We start from the raw sequence: 17,203 nt of genomic DNA, 5'->3' as shown, positions 1-17,203 counted from the left end.
GGACCAATGACAGTAAAGCACCACATGACATTGCTGCTACTTATTATTCAACTTTATTCTTAAAAACACTTGTAGAATCAGCTCAAACAGAACAAAACAAAAAGAAAATATAAAAAAGAAGGACTTTTGAAAATCTGAAACAAAACTTACAAATTAAGCTAAGACTAGATTTTACAGACAAACTCTCAAAAAAGGGTTTTATCTCCTATTTGATTTGACCTAAAACGTTGTGAAAGACATTTTGTGATCAAAGTGTTGCTTTTCATGTCCTTAATTGAGAACTTTTCTGGTAACATCAGTGTTAGGCCACACCCCCTTTTCCTGCTGCTCCTCCTCGTCCTCCTCGAGGAATGGTTCCTACAACATTAACAAAAAAGACAGTTTTGTTTAGACTAAATGAAGCTATTCTGTGATCAAACATGTTCATATCACAGGCTGCTTGCTGAACATCAATAAACTGCTTTATTATTATACCCTGAGTCAATAGAATTTGTTCAATGCTGCACGTATGTATCCGGTGTTAAGGTCATTTAGAAGAAGTCTGCTTCTCCTTACCTCTGCGACTGAGGAACCTTCCAGCTCTGCCTCTGCCTAAGAGGATGCTCATCAGAGGCTGGCTTGTTACTGAACGAGGCTGACTAACACTGCTGGTGTCTGTTTAAAGAACCAAAAACCATCACAGAAACGTCAGAAATAATAGAAAAACTTTCAGTGAGGGGACATCTAAACAAAAAAGGTTTAGTAGGTAAGCAAGTTAAACATTTGCTTCCCAAGACCTAAGAACTACAGTGAACGGCTACATTTAAAAACTAAATTACACAGCAAACTAAAAACACTCATATCATCATCAGAGTATGAGAACTGGAAGTAAAATCAAGTTCTAACTAAAAGCCTGCGAAAAAAAAAAAAAGTCTAGGAGCTTTTAAAATTTTTAAAGCAAATAAGGTGAAGCAAAGATGGAGGTAAAGCATTTCACAACTTGGGGGCCATGGCTTTAATAGATACGTCTCATCTGGTCCTAAAATGAGTCCGCGGCACCACTATCTCCAGCTGTATGATAGACTAAGAGCTGAGATATCAAACCCGTTTACATTGCGAGTAGGAGTGTACCGATTGCAGTTGTCTGGCCGAACACCAATCTATAAAAAGCCTCATTTGCCGATTCTTATTTTGGCCAATTCATTTATAACTGACACTATCAGGTGTTCTAAAGGTCACAATAAACCTTCAATGTTCCAATCTTATGTTGGTGACAGTCTGGTGACTATTGTTAAGTGCGCACGTGCAAAAGTGACCTGGTGGGTAGGTCTGTCAGTCAGTCCCCTCTCACAGCAGAGCAAGAGGGGACAGAGGCTGATTTTCAGACCTATGCCGTAAGATTGGTGGATGAGTTTCACATGCAAGTATCGGCCAACAGCCGATCACCCAACATTAAGGATATCGGGGCTGATCGATCAGTGCACCCCTGATGCAAGTGCATCAAAACTGTCAAAGATGTCCTTTTTAAGCTAGAGATATTCCTTGCGATGGTTTACACAAAGAAAACTGCAGCTGTGTCAAACAGCAAGCTAAAGGAGCGCTGTTTATGTAAATAATGCCCATATTACACCATGTTTTGTAACCACACATTGTCAGTTGGTCCCTTCATACATCCATTTCATATCCTTTCGCCACCGCTTATTGATTTGTTCTTCTTTGCAGCATTTTTTAATGTTGGGGATACTTAAATCTCACATTAGTTTCACAACCATTCAATTTGGTTCTGATTCCCATTTAGGTGATAAGGTGATTCTTATGCATACTGATCCCTGATCCGACCGATATAACTAAGAGTGACCTCCTACTGAAATATGCTGTTTATTGGATTCATATAACCACATTGTCTTCCTGCAATTAGCACATTTCTATAAATTGTCAGAGAATGGAGAAAATATTGTTGCTTTCTCTAGTGAATAAAGATAGGTTATTTAAAAAAAAAAAAAAAAAAGATTTCTAATGAAGTATTTTTTTCATAGTGTCATCACTACAATTTACTGTTAAGATCTTGCATACCGTAGCACACTTAGATGTAAAATTCTTATCATGCAAAAGTGTAACTGTAATGAGTTTGACGGACATCAGCATCTTGCACATCTGTAGCAGAGGAGAGCTGAAAGATAGCTCCCATTAGAATTGCAACCTGGGTTTTCTACAGAGAGGACCATTTATCTTTGATTTTCTTTTATAGCAATTGCACTCAAAAGTACAATTAAAGTCCCTCGAAACTCAGAATCAACCTTTAATATTACCAGCGGTTTTATTATATCAAGCTGGACATGTTGCAAAGAGCAGCAGCAGCAGCTGGCTTGAATGCCTGTAAAGGCCTAATGAACTGAATAATGCAGATCACTTAAGTCATCGTTGCACATCTGAGATGATAATCCAGCATTTACATTCTAAACCATTATGTAAGATGAGAAGTTTATTAAAAGTGTAAATTACCTGGGTCTTGGCTTGTAGATGGCAGTGAGGCGTCATCACTTTGCTGGCCTGCTGACTCCAGGTCCGTCTGGCTGTCCAGAGACGTTTCAATACCTGGGCTGAAAACAAATATACAAGAGTTGAAGGCTTCATGTGAAAAGACATGTTCATACTGATCTAATAACATTACATTGAAGCCATCTACACACAGAAGTTATCTGTAGAGCTCAGAATAATTAGATATGAATTACTTGCTCTGAGTTGCTCTTTGTCATGAGCACGGTGGAGTTTAGTGGCGTAGTTGGCTGGTACGTTGTACTTGCTATGTTTTATAAAAATAACAGTATGTAGGTCTGATGAAAACAAATTAATATAGAGTGATTAATTTGTTCAGATTGGATCTGCAAAAAGCTTCAGTGATGCAACTCCAGCCTGAGCAAAGATGGTTGAAGGGGGGTTGGATTAGATTCATGTCATTTGGATTAAAGATCCTTTACAGAGACTCTGTTCATGTATTAAATCATCATCTTCTGCAACAGTAAAATATGCATCCTGTTTTCTAGCGATGGAGTAGATCTGGGTGTAAATGCAAACATTTCTTCATGTTCTGTATTCTAGCATCACTGACTGTTTTTGTATTTGTTAAATTCAATCATTAAGGTCGACATTTAAATTAAAGTTATGACTAAAAATCAACTTTAACAAAAAGTCCCCAAATTGAGATAATAACCCTTCTCCTTCCTGCTCCATGAAAACCTCATCTCCATCATCAGCAGCAGCAGCCATCCCAGTTGAGGCAGTCACCATGGGAACGGACTGAGAAGCCATGTTGTCGCCACTGTCAGAGGGCATGCTCTCTGTAAAGACTGTCACTGGAGGAAACAAGAAAGTTAGCAATCAACCAAAAGTAATCCAAATATACAGCATGTGTTGGCTTACCTGGTGCAGCCACCTGTAAAGGTGTGGTGGGGACACTCCTCCCACCGCCATCTTCATCGTGAGCAGCCAGGAAAAGAGGAGATTCATACATACCCAAACCTACATATACAATATATATATGATATATATATATATATAGAAAACAAGATTTCAGTTGTAGAATCAGAACATATTACCGTTATGAATTGAGCTTTGGTTAGTTTTAGGGTCAGGGTTAGGCTATAGAAATGAAGGGAAGTCAATGGAAGATAAAAATAAGGATATGAAAACACTACGTCTCTGTATGTGTGTGTGTGGTTTGCACCTCCTTGAGAAGCCAGCTGTCCCAGGTCAGAATGTGAAGCTGGTGTCTGCTGCAGCAAATCTTCTGGAGGTCCAAACCTGAATCTTGTGGACAGGCCTGCTACCTGGGGTGAACTGTGGGGTTAAAGGTAGAGAAGTCAGTCACTATTAGTCATTTCCACACTGTTCGCAAGGAAGGAGATAACGAGCTTAGCTGGGAGTCTGTAATTCTTTGAGTCTTTGTCTTTGCAGCAAAGGAAAATCTACATTCACTCATATTTTCAGTATCCAAACTTGTCAGTAATTCAAAGATTCCTTGATGAGAAGTGTGTGTGTGTGTGATTCTTACTGTATAGCCTCAGCAAAACCATCAGTGCGGTGTGGGACTACCAGAGTAGGAGTACTAGGAACCATTCTGTCATCGTCATCAAAGAATGGCTGCAGAAATACATGTGCACAATCTCAGCTGATACTGATCAGCCATAACATGTTGACCTCTGATGGAACATGTGACTATTAAATTATCATGCAGTTACAACACAGTGAGAAGCAATATTATATTCACATAAATGTTATTCTGACACCCCACTGAATTATTCGTCACTTCAACCAAACTAGCTGGCAGAAACTCTCAGCAGAGATGAGCTCAGCAAAATTTGACTGAAGAAGCTATTTAGGTGTTAAAATACAAACTTGATGGAGCCACATGATGTCTTAATCCAGAAAAGTTTTGCATAAGAACCCAAAGGGCTTCGATGATTTGTTACTGATATTCAATGTCTTTAAGCTGCGGTCACACCATTTGCATTCGTAAAATGTGTTTTATGTGATTCTAAGCATTAGGAATTGAAAAGCATTTTAAAGGACAATCAAGTCTGTTTTTGTATGGCACATGTATATTAGGATGAAGGCTGTGATATTCAGTGTACATACAGCTTCCTGAACATCAAGGTCCTATTCACTGTGCATGAGCGCCACCAAGTGGTTGAATAATTATTGCCCAACTATTAAGAAAGTAGGGGGGCCTGCTGTCAGTGTCGCTGCAAGCATTCAGCATGTCAGGTTGAGTGAAACTTCAACAAGGCAGATGGAGTGTCTGCATAGCGCAGTACTGAGAGTTATTAGCTCATTACAACAACATTTGAGAAGTATGTAAATTATATAGTAGTGGTTTAGCCCAAAAAATATGGGACTGAGCCAGCAGATTAGCTTTCAGATAAAATGGCCTATGGATAGAACGGTAACTTCTTTCAATTATTTATGCTTTGTCCTTGTTTAAATCAGTTGAGTGTAAACCCATCAAGGTCCATCAGATGTAACAGTACAATCAAACACACATGTTCCTTTTCTTACCATAGAGGCTAATCCAGGGGTTAGTTGAGGTCCACGTCCTGATGATGGTCTACGCAGCTGAGAAGACTGTCTCTAAAGAAAAGAAAAAGCGAAGATTGTAGATGTACATATTGCATGTATTTGACATGCATTTCTTCACACGTCTGAACTAAATTATACATTTACGGCAGAAAGACAGCCACCAAATTAACAATGTTGTGTATGCAGCAACAACAAATGTAGCACTGATGTTTCCATGGTAGTTTTTATTTATATGCAGTAAAGTCCTTAGAAAATGTTTTTAAACCTATTAATTTTCTGATATAAAAAAGCAGCTGCATGCGGGGTGAAAATTAAACTCTTATAAATGAAAGATACTTTTATTTTGTCATTGGAAATTCTTTAGTAACTGGAAGGTGATTTGAAACATTTGAGAAAGTTTGTTAGTTGCCATTAAATAAGCAAAATAAATATCCTGAAAAATCAGCATGACACCAATTAAAAAGGAAAACCTCTTATGTCCCCCTTGTCACACCACGTTTAGAAAACAATGAGGACTTTGTTTTACCTGTGTGTGTGGGGGTCCCAGTTCAGGAGCCGGAGCCTGAATATAGAGCCGAGGCGGCAGTACGTGTGGAGGCCTGCGTGTCTGGGGCAACCGGGGCGTTAGGGAGGATGAGGAGGGGGAGTGTGTAGTGGAGCAGGTTGGGGGGTGGTGTAGGGAGTCTTTAGAAGCTCCCAGATCTGTCCCTCCACGTGTGCCTTCTCCTAAGGGAAACAGTGATTCAGTTAGCTAATGTCAGAGGGGTGCAGGAAATCTTCCCACGTGCCTGAGTGTGAGCTCACCACTTTGTGAGGGGTCTGAGGGATGCTGGGAGCTTGTGGGGGCTTCACTCACATTCTCCTCAGTGTTGGTACCCTCTGAAGTATTCTCTTCCTCTCTCTCCTCTGAAGCTTCTTGACTTTCCTCGTTATGCTCCTCTCCACCCCTCATCCCGCTGTCAGCAGCATCATCATCGTCATCATCTTCATTTTCTTCTTCCTAAAACAGTTAGAGAAAGCTAGTAAGTTATCATCTAAAATGTGAGCTAAAGATCTATCTATCTATAGTTCTATCTATCTAGATATATGTATCAAAGAAACACTTGTTAACACTTTGTTAGAAATAAGACAAACCTGCTCTCCTGCTGCCTCTTCTTCCTCGTCCTCCTCCTCTTCTTCTTCCTCCTCCTCCTCTTCTTCTTCTTCCTCCACTCTCTGGTCCCAGTCTTTGCTCTCCCGGCTTTCACTGTCTGTATCGATCACAATAACGTCTCGAATGAAAGCCAAGCCCTGGGAGCCCTGGTCAGAAGGGACAGACTGGGAGACACCTTCGTCCTCCTCATCCATGTCTACAGCCAATACCTGGAAACCTTCTTCTGGGAGCTCCTGCAAAACAAACATGGACGTATTTCAAGACGTCAAACAGATAAGTTTATAAGTCTACATTTAAAAATCAAAGGGGAATTTCATATTGCGTGTTTTATAAGTAAAATGTCATTATTGCTTCTGACAACAATTTCATTAAGTGTGTTGTTGCAGTTATTTGAGTGCATTTGTGTCTGGTAATAGCGGTGAGACAGAGGACTGCTCTCTTGAAAAAGAAAGTCATTATTAAACATTTGAAATATTTATTGTTTTTCCCCTTTTTTAATCATCTTGTGGAGATACAGTGATGTTTCAGAAATACCGTGTATATCCCTGCAACTATCTGCAGTTTGTTCAATTCTCTCTAATAACTGACCTGACTGTCATCAGGAGAAACCTGTTGATCTCCCGCGTCCCTGAGCTCTCCGTCCAGCTCTTCATCACCTTCCATCTGCAACACGTTCAATTACACATATGTAATTGTACTATACTATTTAAAGATGCTGTAAACTAGCAGATAACGTTATTTGTTGTCTCTATGGGATCTTTCTGTAATGTAAATACCCTGTTCCAACTACAGCCAACTGCACAAACCATACGGAGCAGTATGCCCCCCTCGCCATCATCTTCATTAATGTTTTGAACTCAGACTATTTGATTTATGTGATTTGTTTTTGTTGTGTGTGAATATGCGTATGAATGTAAATACTCCAGGACGAGCAGCTGCAGCTAATGAGGATCCAGATAAAAAGGAAGGAAAGACTGTATGCACCTGTATCTACACACCAGACAACCAAATTATTTTTTTCAATGATATTTAAATTTGCTATAAAGAATGATTATGAATTATTAGTGAAAACTAGCAGAACAAGTGACAGAAATGTGATATCAGGGGAATTAGAGGTAAAACCTAAACATGAGACCAAACGTAGCTACACAATATTACACACACAGAAATTAAAGGGCGGAACTGGAAATCATGTTAATAGCGTTGTTTTTAGTTATGAATCTGGATGTTTTATTTTACCTGCAGAGCAATTGTTGGTTTCAGCCTCAGTTTTTTTGTGCTTGGAGGAGTTTGGGAACTCTCAGGTCGACTATCCTCTTCCTCCTCTTCGTTTTCTCTGCTTCGCTTCGGACCTGATTTAGCCACAATAAACGAAAACCTGAACATCAGCTTACACACACTGAAATCAAGCACTTTAATGGTGTTCTTGTTTATGTGTTTCGTGGTGTTAAAGTTTCAGGGTCAACTGCAAGTCTCAGGCGATGAGCTCCTCACCTGTTGCAGACATAAAGGGGGAGGAAGAGGAAGATGTTGATGGACGTTCTGCCTCCATGCTGGAACCTGCCTCCTGACTGGCTGCCTGCTGCTGAGTGGGCTGAACGAAGGCGGTGGCCTGAGTGCTAGTTGGCTGAGTTAAGGAGGTGGAAGTGTTCATTAGAGCAGAGCTGTTGGAGTGTACAGAAGCTCCTGTACTGATGAGTGCTGTGGAGACAAACACATTTTACTCTCAGACAATTCATTGTATTTGTAACTTTTATTTTAAATGCCATTCTCTTTTTACCCTCTTGACTTTCTGTCTGTGTAGTGGGCATCACTGTGGCTGTTGCTATGGGGACTGTTGCAGGTGTAACCATGGGCCTGATGCTGGCACGAGGGGTGGCCTTGCTACCGGTGGATGGACTTGGCTTGTTACTGGGTGACGGAGTACTTGGAGTGGGCCGAATGTTGGCAGTGGGAGGCTCAGAAGTGCTGAGGCTGATAGAGTAAATTAGAATATTTATTAAAACAATTGACACGATTTTGAAAGGATTTTGTGTTTTATATTTCTGCAGAGAAATATTTCTAAAGGTTCTGATTCATCCATGAAAAGTAACATGATAATAAATCCAAAGATCAGTTGAATCCTTATTATATAAAAAAAAGAAATATAAAAAAGTCCTTAATCATACCTTCCCCTGTCTTGAGCAGGACACTTCAAAGACATCTGTCTCTGGTCTAAAGATCTGGGCTGATCCTCCAGCTGTTGGAATTAAAATAAATAAATGACATACAGGTAGGGCTGCACGAAATTCAAAAACCTTGGCATGGTCAAAATAATGGTAAATATTGCTCCTTTCTTCTCCTAGTCATCGGAGCTTCCGTCACTCTGTGACCTTTAGCATTTTGTGTCTGATGTGAGTATCTGCTGCTGTGAGACTCAGTCCAGCTGGCTAAACACGACATTAGCATGTAAAATGCAACTTCATTACACTTAGAATATATCCGCCAACAATAACACAATGCAGTAATTGTTGGTCTCCAAATGGTCCTTTGAGATATGAATATTGCACACACTGAAATTGCCAGTGAAATTGGTGAAATATTCGCAATATGATGTGCAGCCCTAACATGAGAAATTAAATCATGAAAACAAGACAGAGAAGGTAAGGAGGAATCAGCTGATTTTAGCAAATAGTAAAACAAGATGTAGGATTTTAAGCTAGACTTAGATCTTTGGAAACCTTGAAAACATGAAAACTATTTTTAAACTATTTTTATGTGCACTACATATATTTCTTTGTATTTGTTTTATATACTGACCACCTTTGGGATGTTTTTATCGATTATCATGTGAGGAAGCCCATAATGTACCTTTGCTCCACTCTGGTCCAGAGCTTCTTCCCTCCCGTCAGAGTGCGCTTGTGTCTCTCTCAGTTCCCTCAGCTCTCGGTCCAGTCGAAGAAGTCTTCCTTCATACTGAGACTTGAGGGCGTTCATTCTGACCTCCAGCTCCTCCTTGCTCTGTTTCAGTTCTTCATTCTCCTGACTGAGCTGCTCCTTCGCACCTACAGACGAAGGTCCGAATAAAAGGTTGAACACAAGAAACTAAACTACTGGTAACTCAGAAATGAAAAAGTAACATGTAGTTAGTTATGCAGTCAAAATATTTTCTGATCCAACTTACTGTTCACTTGGCTGATTTTAAGTTTGGCTCCAAGGATGGCCTTTTTAGTCTTCTCCTCTTTTTCAGCCATCTGCTGTTTGAGCTGCTCTTCTTTGTTCTTACTCTCAGAGAGCTGCAAGGAAACAAATTAAATAGTTCAAAACATTATAAAAACAATTATTACATATAGTTGTAATGCCATATTTATAATGTAGAAGAAACAAATCAATAATAACAATCGCACAATACTTTAAGCAAGCACCTCCTCTCTGAGTTCAGTCAGCTCATCTTGTAGTGCCTGGCTGACATCACCAGCAGCTGTAGAGTCACTGGCCTGGGTAGACTGGGAACTCTGGGTGGCCTGTGCTGCTTGGCTAGCTTCAAACGCTTGCTTAGCTTCAGTTACTTGCTCTTTCAGAAGCTTAACCTCTGCTTCACGTTCAGAAACAGTCTACAAAAAAACATGAAAAAAACAACATTTGCAACAGAATGGAAAGCATGAGATCTACAAATAAAAACAGAGTAGATGAAACTAGCTTTATCTAGTTAATTTTGTGTTAAAAACCGTGTGAAAAATGTGCGTCCACACGATGGTGGTATGTATGCTGGGCCCATTGGGGGCGCTGTGACGCTGAAGCACACCAAAAACAGTGGACAAATACACCGGGCTTGCGCAGACAACTTATGCGAGGTAAACACAGCAACACTGAAATGTTTCCATTCTGGAACCCAGTTTCAAAAATGGTTGTTTCTGGTCTCCCAAAACACAGGATCCTGTGGACGCAACGTCTAAGCCGATGCACATAAGCTCGTCTCTGTGTGAACGGGCCCTGAGTTCATCACTAAAGAAAGATTGTTTGTACACACACTCACTCACACACGTCATTAAATTAACTTTTGGAAAATAAACTGGTTTTCACAAATACACCGTATAAATATTAGAAACAGCAAAATGATGTTTTCTGAACTCAGATCTTTGCCCTAACCTTCCGCAGGCTGTCCAGTTGGCCTTGAAGCTCAGTCGCCTGTAGGAGGACATAAACATTACAAGCTTGTTAAATAAAATTATTTCAAGAACAGGAAATGTGCCATTTTCTTTAAAAGCACAAAATCTAATTTTAAAAAGACACTTCCTCATCACCTTGTTTTCAGTTTGACTCAAAGCAGTCTTTAAGTCATTCACCTCCTGATTGTGGCTCTGCTGAGTTGCCTGGTTGGTCTGCTGAAGCTCCTTCTGTTTAGCAAGGTTCTGCTGGAGGGTCTCTTTAGCCTGCTGAAGCTCCTTCTGCATCTGCTGCATCTGGTTCTGTCGGGCCTGAGCCAGACACTGGACGGATTTTAACTTAGTCTGTAGCTATAAACAGCAGAAAAGGTAATGCTGCTTAACATAATTTGGCTCTCAGGTCAGTAGAACCTATTATAAACATCAATAGAGTAATATAAAGAAAGAAAAAAATTTAATGTTTTGTTTTGTTCATTAAATAGAGCAGTTATAAATCCTACCTGCTGAGTTTGGGTCTGGGCTTGCTCAAGTTCTTTCAGATTTAGAGCCAGCTGGCTCTGATTCTGCTGCAGCTGATTCTGGGTCTGAGAGAGTTGGGACTGGACCTAAAAAAGTAAACAAGAGACACAAATAATTTTATTTTATTTTGAACACCTTATGGTGCTTGCTTTTCCACCAAACGGACCACAGCAGTCATTCCAGAAACACTCTGATGAGTCCCTTTTCTCTAAAGCATGGTGTTGAGCCATGCTGCTCCATTTGTAAAAGGTTTCAAACGGCACATAACATGAATTCCTGTAGGAGGAAGCCGAACGTATGCAGACAGAACCTATGCATGCGGAGAACATGCAAACTCCATGTGGAAAGACCCCAGACCGGGATTCGAATCCGGGACCTTCTTGCTGCAAGGCAACAGTGCTAATCACTGCAGCCCCTCAGTGAAAGACAGTATTATTTAATACATCAGAGTAGTGATGTATTAAATCGTAGTCTGTATGCTTCACTTATGTAATACGTAAAATAAAGCAGAATAATATACATGAACAATAATTACATAAAACATCTTACTCAGAATATGACTTAAAATTCTCCATTAAGTGATTTTATGTCTAAGCCAGCACCTGTGTCAGCTGGTTCTGGTTCTGTGTCAGCTGGGTTTGGAGATCCTGAAGCTTTTCCTTGGTCTGCTGGTTTTCCTTCTGAGCCGCCTCCAACTCCTGCTGGGATTTCTGAGCCTGGTTGAAAAATAAAATAGGTCACTGCATTTTCACAAATGTATTTATTACAAAGCATTAACCAAACGTACTTGGGCTAAACACCATGTGGTGTTAAACTTGTAAATCAATATCTAATTTACACTGAAGTTGCATCTATAAAAAGTCAGTTTTTGTCTGCTACTCATATTTTTTGATACTGATATTAAAATCTGAAAAACATTCATAGCTGTTGCCTTTTTAGGGGATAAATGTACTCAATTCACACATAAACCTTCCTTATGTGATTTAAATTGTTTTTCTAAACAAGTTAAAATAGGATTAACATGTTTTAAATAACTGTGTTTGGTTTGTACTGGATTGATCTGAACTGAATTTGAACCTGTTTAACTGCACCTGTTTGCGTGGTCATGGCATTTGTTGGAAATGTATATAAATAAACTAAAAGAACATTATTTGACTTTATATTTCTGTTTGGCAGTCTGAATCAGCAGAACAGGGACCAGACAATGGTCCACTCTTTAACTTGATCCTGCTTAGTAAAATCCTGAAGAAGAAATGCAGTTAAGCGGCAATGGTTCCCTTTCAGTCGATTCACTCAGTACAACACAGGAGTATGGGATATCACGCCCTGCGTGTCCTGGCTGAAGCCACCTCTAATCACGCCTCCTAGGCAAATGATGTGATGACGACAGGTGACAGGCCCCGCCTGCACTATATACCTGTCCATCCACATCGTCATTACTCAGTTCTTACGCTCTTCACCTCGCTAAGAACACCTCTTTGAGCCAGGCTAGCTAGCTGCTGCTGGTTAGCTCTGTGTCTCTTTTCAAAGGGCTACTTGGAATTAGTTCAACTGCTTTTGTTGGAGTTAGTCACTGCTGCCTGCTGGTCAGCGTGTCTGCCGGCGAAGCGCTGATTTCAAGCAGTTCGGTCTGGCTTTGTGGTTCGGGATGAGCACAAAGCCAACACAAGCGAAACAGAAGTCATCTATTCGTCCCTGTCCTCAGGGGTGCGGCTTCTCGCTTCATGAGAAGGACCAGCACGAGGCTTGTCCCGTCTATCTCGGGATCGTTCACGCTCGCAGAGCTTTGGCGGAGCCAAAAGCATGTGCGTTCTGTCGCCAGCGTCGTTGCTCGACCCTGGAGAGGCGGGTTAAATTCATCGAAAAGGTGCTGGGAGAGGCTGCTGTCTCACGGCAAGACCCACTGCTCTCCGAGGCGGGAAACCCAGTTCCGTCCAATTCTGACGAGGACGGCTTTTCGGTCGAAGTCCCCGCTTCCAGCTGGGCAGACCATATGGAGTACATTGATGGGTTAGCCGATAATGCAGGTGCTCGGTCTCAGCTTCAGCTAGAACCCCTTCAGGGAGAAGAGGACGTACTGGACATTGGTTTGGATGTTCATGGTCTGTCCGATGATGAGGATGAGTCTCTGCCGAGTCAGGCTGCCGCTGCTGCGCCAGCAGACCCGGGCGACACGTCTTTCTTCTCTCTTTGCCGCCGTGCAGCTGACACACTGGACATGGAATGGCCATCCCCACCTCCTGCGGAGAAGCCATCGCGATTCGCGGGGTTTTATCTCCCCTCGGAGCCGGCCGCAGTCAAGCATCATCTACCCATGTTGCCAGACTTTATCTCTGAGTTGACGTCTTCATGGAAGAAATCACTGTCCACCCGCGTCACGGTACCGGGTTATGGACAGTATCTGGACCTGGAAGGCGCCGAAAAAGCCGGACTGGTGAATCTTCCGCCTATGGAACCGTCTTTGGCAGCATATCTGGCCCCATCCCAAAATCACGGTGTGGGTGGTCCAACATCGCTTCCGTCTATGCACTGTAGGTTCTCCGCTGCTCAATTGGAGAAAATCTACAAGGCTCAAGCGACCACCGCTCGTGCCCTGAGCTCCATTACCATGCTGCAAACATGGTAGCTTGGAGCCGCAACACCGCCGGAGAGCCCTGTGATGCCACTCTTGAATGAGGTGAGAATCACCGCTGACTACATCTTCCGTGTATCCCGCTGTGCAGCGCTATCACTGGGCAGAGGGATGGCATTGACGGTGGTTGCCCAAAGGCACCTGTGGCTGACGCTCTCTGACATCCCGGATAGAGATAGAGCCGTCTACCTGGATGAACCGCTGGTAGCCGACGGGCTGTTTGGACAATCTCTCGACGTCATACAGGCGAAATTCGAGCAGAGGAAAAAGCAGACCGAAGCACTGCGCAGTATCATCCCCAGGCTAGATGTGAGACCCAAATCCAGCTCGGGCACTGGCAAACCAGCTGTACCCCCACCCCCAGTGAAGAGGATGACTCGACCCGTGAGCTTGAGCCCTCAGACGGCATGCCAGTTGACGGCGGGTGCCGTCCAAAAGAGGTTTTGCTGGTGTTGTTCGGGATCCCAGTCCCAAGAGGCGCTGCGTTTCCCCCACACAGACTCCCAAGCACAATTTCCCAACAAATGTATGTGCACTAAAAGCCCCCAGTTTGGGTGCGTCGAATGTGTTTCTGAGCACTGCAGTTGTTCCAAATGTTTGTATGGATGCTCCAAATGTTTCAATAAAGACAGTTTTTTCTATGAAAAAAAGTCAAAATCAAAGAGCTGCAGGCAACAGCCAAATGAGGCTGCACCTCTCTCGCACGTCGGGCGAGGGCAGCACCGTTCCACCAACAGTGCCGCAGGCCAGTCGCCTGGCTGCACGTCTCCATATGTGGCGCGCATGCGCACTCCATCCTTGGGTGGAGAGGACCGTTGCTATGGGTTACCGTTTACAGTTTCGCCGGAGACCACCCCACTTTGTTGGTGGGGTAAACATGGCGGTAATGGCCCAAGCAGCAGAGGTTCTGAGAGAGGAGATAAATACACTGTTGGCAAAAGGAGCTATCCGTGCGGTTCCCGAGTCGGACATGAACAGAGGTTGGTACAGCCGTTATTTTGTTGTTCCGAAAAAAGGGGGCGGGCTTCGTCCAATCCTGGACTTGAGAGTTCTGAACAAATACCTCCGAACATACAAGTTCACGATGTTAACACTCAAGCAGCTTCTGAGTGCTATCAGCCCGGGCGATTGGTTCGCCACGATCGACCTGACAGACGCTTACTTTCACGTAGCGATACACCCGGACCACAGACAGTTTCTGAGATTCGCCTTCGAGGGCAAGGCGTACGAGTACCTCGTACTGCCTTTCGGTCTGTCTAGAGCGCTAGCACCTCTCAGAGAGACAGGGGTCCGCATTTTAACTTATCTGGACGACTGGGCTTTAATAGCCAGTTCCAGAGAGCAGTCGACAGTGCAGCTGTCTCGGGTTCTGTCGCACATTCAAGCCCTAGAATTTTTGGTAAACTCTCAGAAAAACTTGCTGATCCCAAGTCAGCAATTTTCAGTTCTCGGTCTGGAAATATGCTCCCTTACAAGCAGGGCATGTCATTCCGACCACAGAGTGGCCGCGTTTCACCGCTGCCTCGCTCAGTTTCAGTTGGGACACAAACTGCGTTTCCAGACCATCTTACAACTGATCGGTATGATGGCATCTATGATTGCAGTAGTACCACTCGGTCTACTGAAGATGCGCCCATTCCAGCGGTGGACCCGCTCTCACCGGTTGTGTGCATGGCGTCACCGCAGCAGAAAGCTAACGATAACCACTGCCTGTATGACGGCTCTCAGCCCTTGGTGGGAACCAGGACTGTTGTGCCGAGGTTCGCCAATAGGGAGAGTAACCTTTCGCAAGGTGGTATCCACGGATGTCTCCCTGAGGGGGTGGGGCGCGTTGTGCGATGGCATGGCCGTGAAGGGGGTTTGGACACTAGTACAATCCAAACTCCACATAAACTACCTGGAGCTCTTAGCGGTTCTGCTGGCTCTGCAACATTTCTGCCAGGTTCTGTTAAACCAACATGTTCTGGTCAGGACAGACAACCCTTCCGTGGTGGCACAAATATGGTGTCTGTTTGGGACAGCAGCAGTAGATCTTTTTGCCACCAGAGCCAACACCCACTGTCCTCTGTTCTTTTCCATAACAGATCAGGATGCTCCGCTGGGAGTGGATGCCCTGGCCCATCCATGCCCCAATGTACTCCTGTATGCATTCCCCCCAGTGGAAATGATACTACCGGTACTAGTGAGGGTGCGCAAACAGGGTCTGTCCCTAATTTTGGTAGCACCCCGTTGGCCTGCAAAGTCATGGTATTCCGAGATAATCAGCCTGCTGGCAGCAGAATCGTGGCAACTCCCCGTTTGCCGGGATCTCCTCACTCAGGCAGGGGGAGAGATATTTCATCCACACCCAGAGCTGTGGAAGCTGCATGCTTACCTGCTGAGAAGTCCAGCTTATTAGCCAAAGGCCTCCCCCCTGATGTGGTGGCAACAATCCAGAATGCAAGAGCATCCTCCACTAGAAGCTTATACGCTTATAAATGGAGAGCTTTTGAGCAGTGGTATGAGGACAAGCGCATTGTTCCATTTCAGTGCTCAATGGTGGAAGTTTTAACGTTTTTACAGGATCTGCTAGATAAAGGTCTTTCCTTTTCCACAATTAAGGTCTACTTGGCTGCCATTTCTGCCTGCCATATTGGTTTTAATGGAGTCACACCAGGTGCTCATCCTCTGGCTGTATGCTTCTTAAAGGGGGTTCGTAGACTCAGACCTGTGATTAAACCCAGTTTTCCTTCCTGGGATCTCAGATTGGTACTAGAAGCTCTTTGTGACCCTCCATTTGAACCTTTGGAGTCAGTAGATGTGAAGTTCCTTTCATATAAGCTTGCTCTGCTTCTTGCTCTGACAACTGCAAAGCGGGTTGGAGACCTCCATGCTTTGTCTGTAAATCCTACCTGCATACACTTTTCACCTGATGGTTCCAAGGTCACCTTGCGACTTAATGCAGCTTATCTTCCTAAGGTTATACCTTCGGACTACAGCTCCATGACTATGGAGCTTTCTAGTTTTTGTCCACCTCCTTTTACATCTGAGGAACAAAGGAGGTTACACTTCCTGTGCCCTTTACGTGCACTGCGTAGTTACATTGACCGTACACAGACTGTGAGGTTGTGTGATCAACTGTTTGTGTGTATTGCTAACCCAGCAAGGGGGAAAGCTCTGTCCAGACAAAGACTCTCCCACTGGATTGTGGAGGTTATTTCTCTAGCTTACAGCAACAGGGGTCTCCCAATGCCATGTGGTGTGAGGGCTCACTCCACCAGGGGCATAGCGACCTCCTGGACCCTATTTAGAGGGGTGCCCATGAGTGACATTTGTGCTGCAGCCAGCTGGTCTTCGCCGCACACATTTGTAAAGTTTTATCGTTTGGATGTGACAACCCCTTCTGTGGCTCACTCTGTTCTTTCTGCTGGGTCTGAAGTGCTGCACTAGTATGCAGTGTATGATCCAGGTTTGATGGCTGCTCTGCGGGGCGTTTATATATGTCCCATACTCATGTGTTGTACTGAGTGAATCGACTGAAAGGGAACGTAAAGTTATGCATATAACTACTGTTCCCTGAAGGAGAGCAACGAAGTACAACACATTGCTGCCCCGCTGCTCAGCTGGGCTCGGTGAATAGCGGCTATCGAACTGAGTAATGACGATGTGGACGGACAGGTATATAGTGCAGGCGGGGCCTGTCACCTGTCGTCATCACAT

General features: G+C 43.5%; 1 protein-coding gene across 3 annotated transcripts in view; it reads right to left on the bottom strand.

The window, feature by feature from the left end:
- Positions 1–37: 37 nt before the first annotated feature.
- tpra (translocated promoter region a, nuclear basket protein) overlaps positions 38–17,203 on the bottom strand; it is a 35,807-nt gene continuing 18,641 nt past the window's right edge. The window contains exons 33-55 of one of the 3 annotated variants that reach the window (XM_047368148.1): positions 11,475–11,588; positions 10,854–10,958; positions 10,492–10,704; positions 10,337–10,375; positions 9,613–9,801; positions 9,372–9,483; positions 9,059–9,252; positions 8,377–8,447; positions 7,989–8,182; positions 7,703–7,909; positions 7,448–7,560; positions 6,797–6,871; positions 6,190–6,441; positions 5,860–6,055; positions 5,582–5,778; positions 5,035–5,106; positions 4,031–4,119; positions 3,704–3,816; positions 3,400–3,498; positions 3,191–3,332; positions 2,482–2,579; positions 556–654; positions 38–357 (exon numbers count right to left, since the gene is read on the bottom strand). In XM_047368148.1, coding sequence (XP_047224104.1) covers positions 302–357; positions 556–654; positions 2,482–2,579; positions 3,191–3,332; positions 3,400–3,498; positions 3,704–3,816; positions 4,031–4,119; positions 5,035–5,106; positions 5,582–5,778; positions 5,860–6,055; positions 6,190–6,441; positions 6,797–6,871; positions 7,448–7,560; positions 7,703–7,909; positions 7,989–8,182; positions 8,377–8,447; positions 9,059–9,252; positions 9,372–9,483; positions 9,613–9,801; positions 10,337–10,375; positions 10,492–10,704; positions 10,854–10,958; positions 11,475–11,588 — 3,039 coding nt within the window. In that variant the 3' untranslated portion in view covers positions 38–301. Of the gene's footprint in view, positions 358–555; positions 655–2,481; positions 2,580–3,190; positions 3,333–3,399; positions 3,499–3,703; positions 3,817–4,030; positions 4,120–5,034; positions 5,107–5,581; positions 5,782–5,859; positions 6,056–6,189; positions 6,442–6,796; positions 6,872–7,447; positions 7,561–7,702; positions 7,910–7,988; positions 8,183–8,376; positions 8,448–9,058; positions 9,253–9,371; positions 9,484–9,612; positions 9,802–10,336; positions 10,376–10,491; positions 10,705–10,853; positions 10,959–11,474; positions 11,589–17,203 lie in introns of all 3 variants that reach the window. The other 2 variants (XM_047368146.1, XM_047368149.1) reach the window with 2 other exon arrangements.

The sequence above is a fragment of the Girardinichthys multiradiatus genome, chromosome 6, assembly GCF_021462225.1.
Source record: "Girardinichthys multiradiatus isolate DD_20200921_A chromosome 6, DD_fGirMul_XY1, whole genome shotgun sequence".
Classification (NCBI taxonomy): domain Eukaryota; kingdom Metazoa; phylum Chordata; class Actinopteri; order Cyprinodontiformes; family Goodeidae; genus Girardinichthys; species Girardinichthys multiradiatus.
Note: the sequence above shows the minus strand (reverse complement) of the source record. Positions and strands in the feature narration are given on the sequence as shown.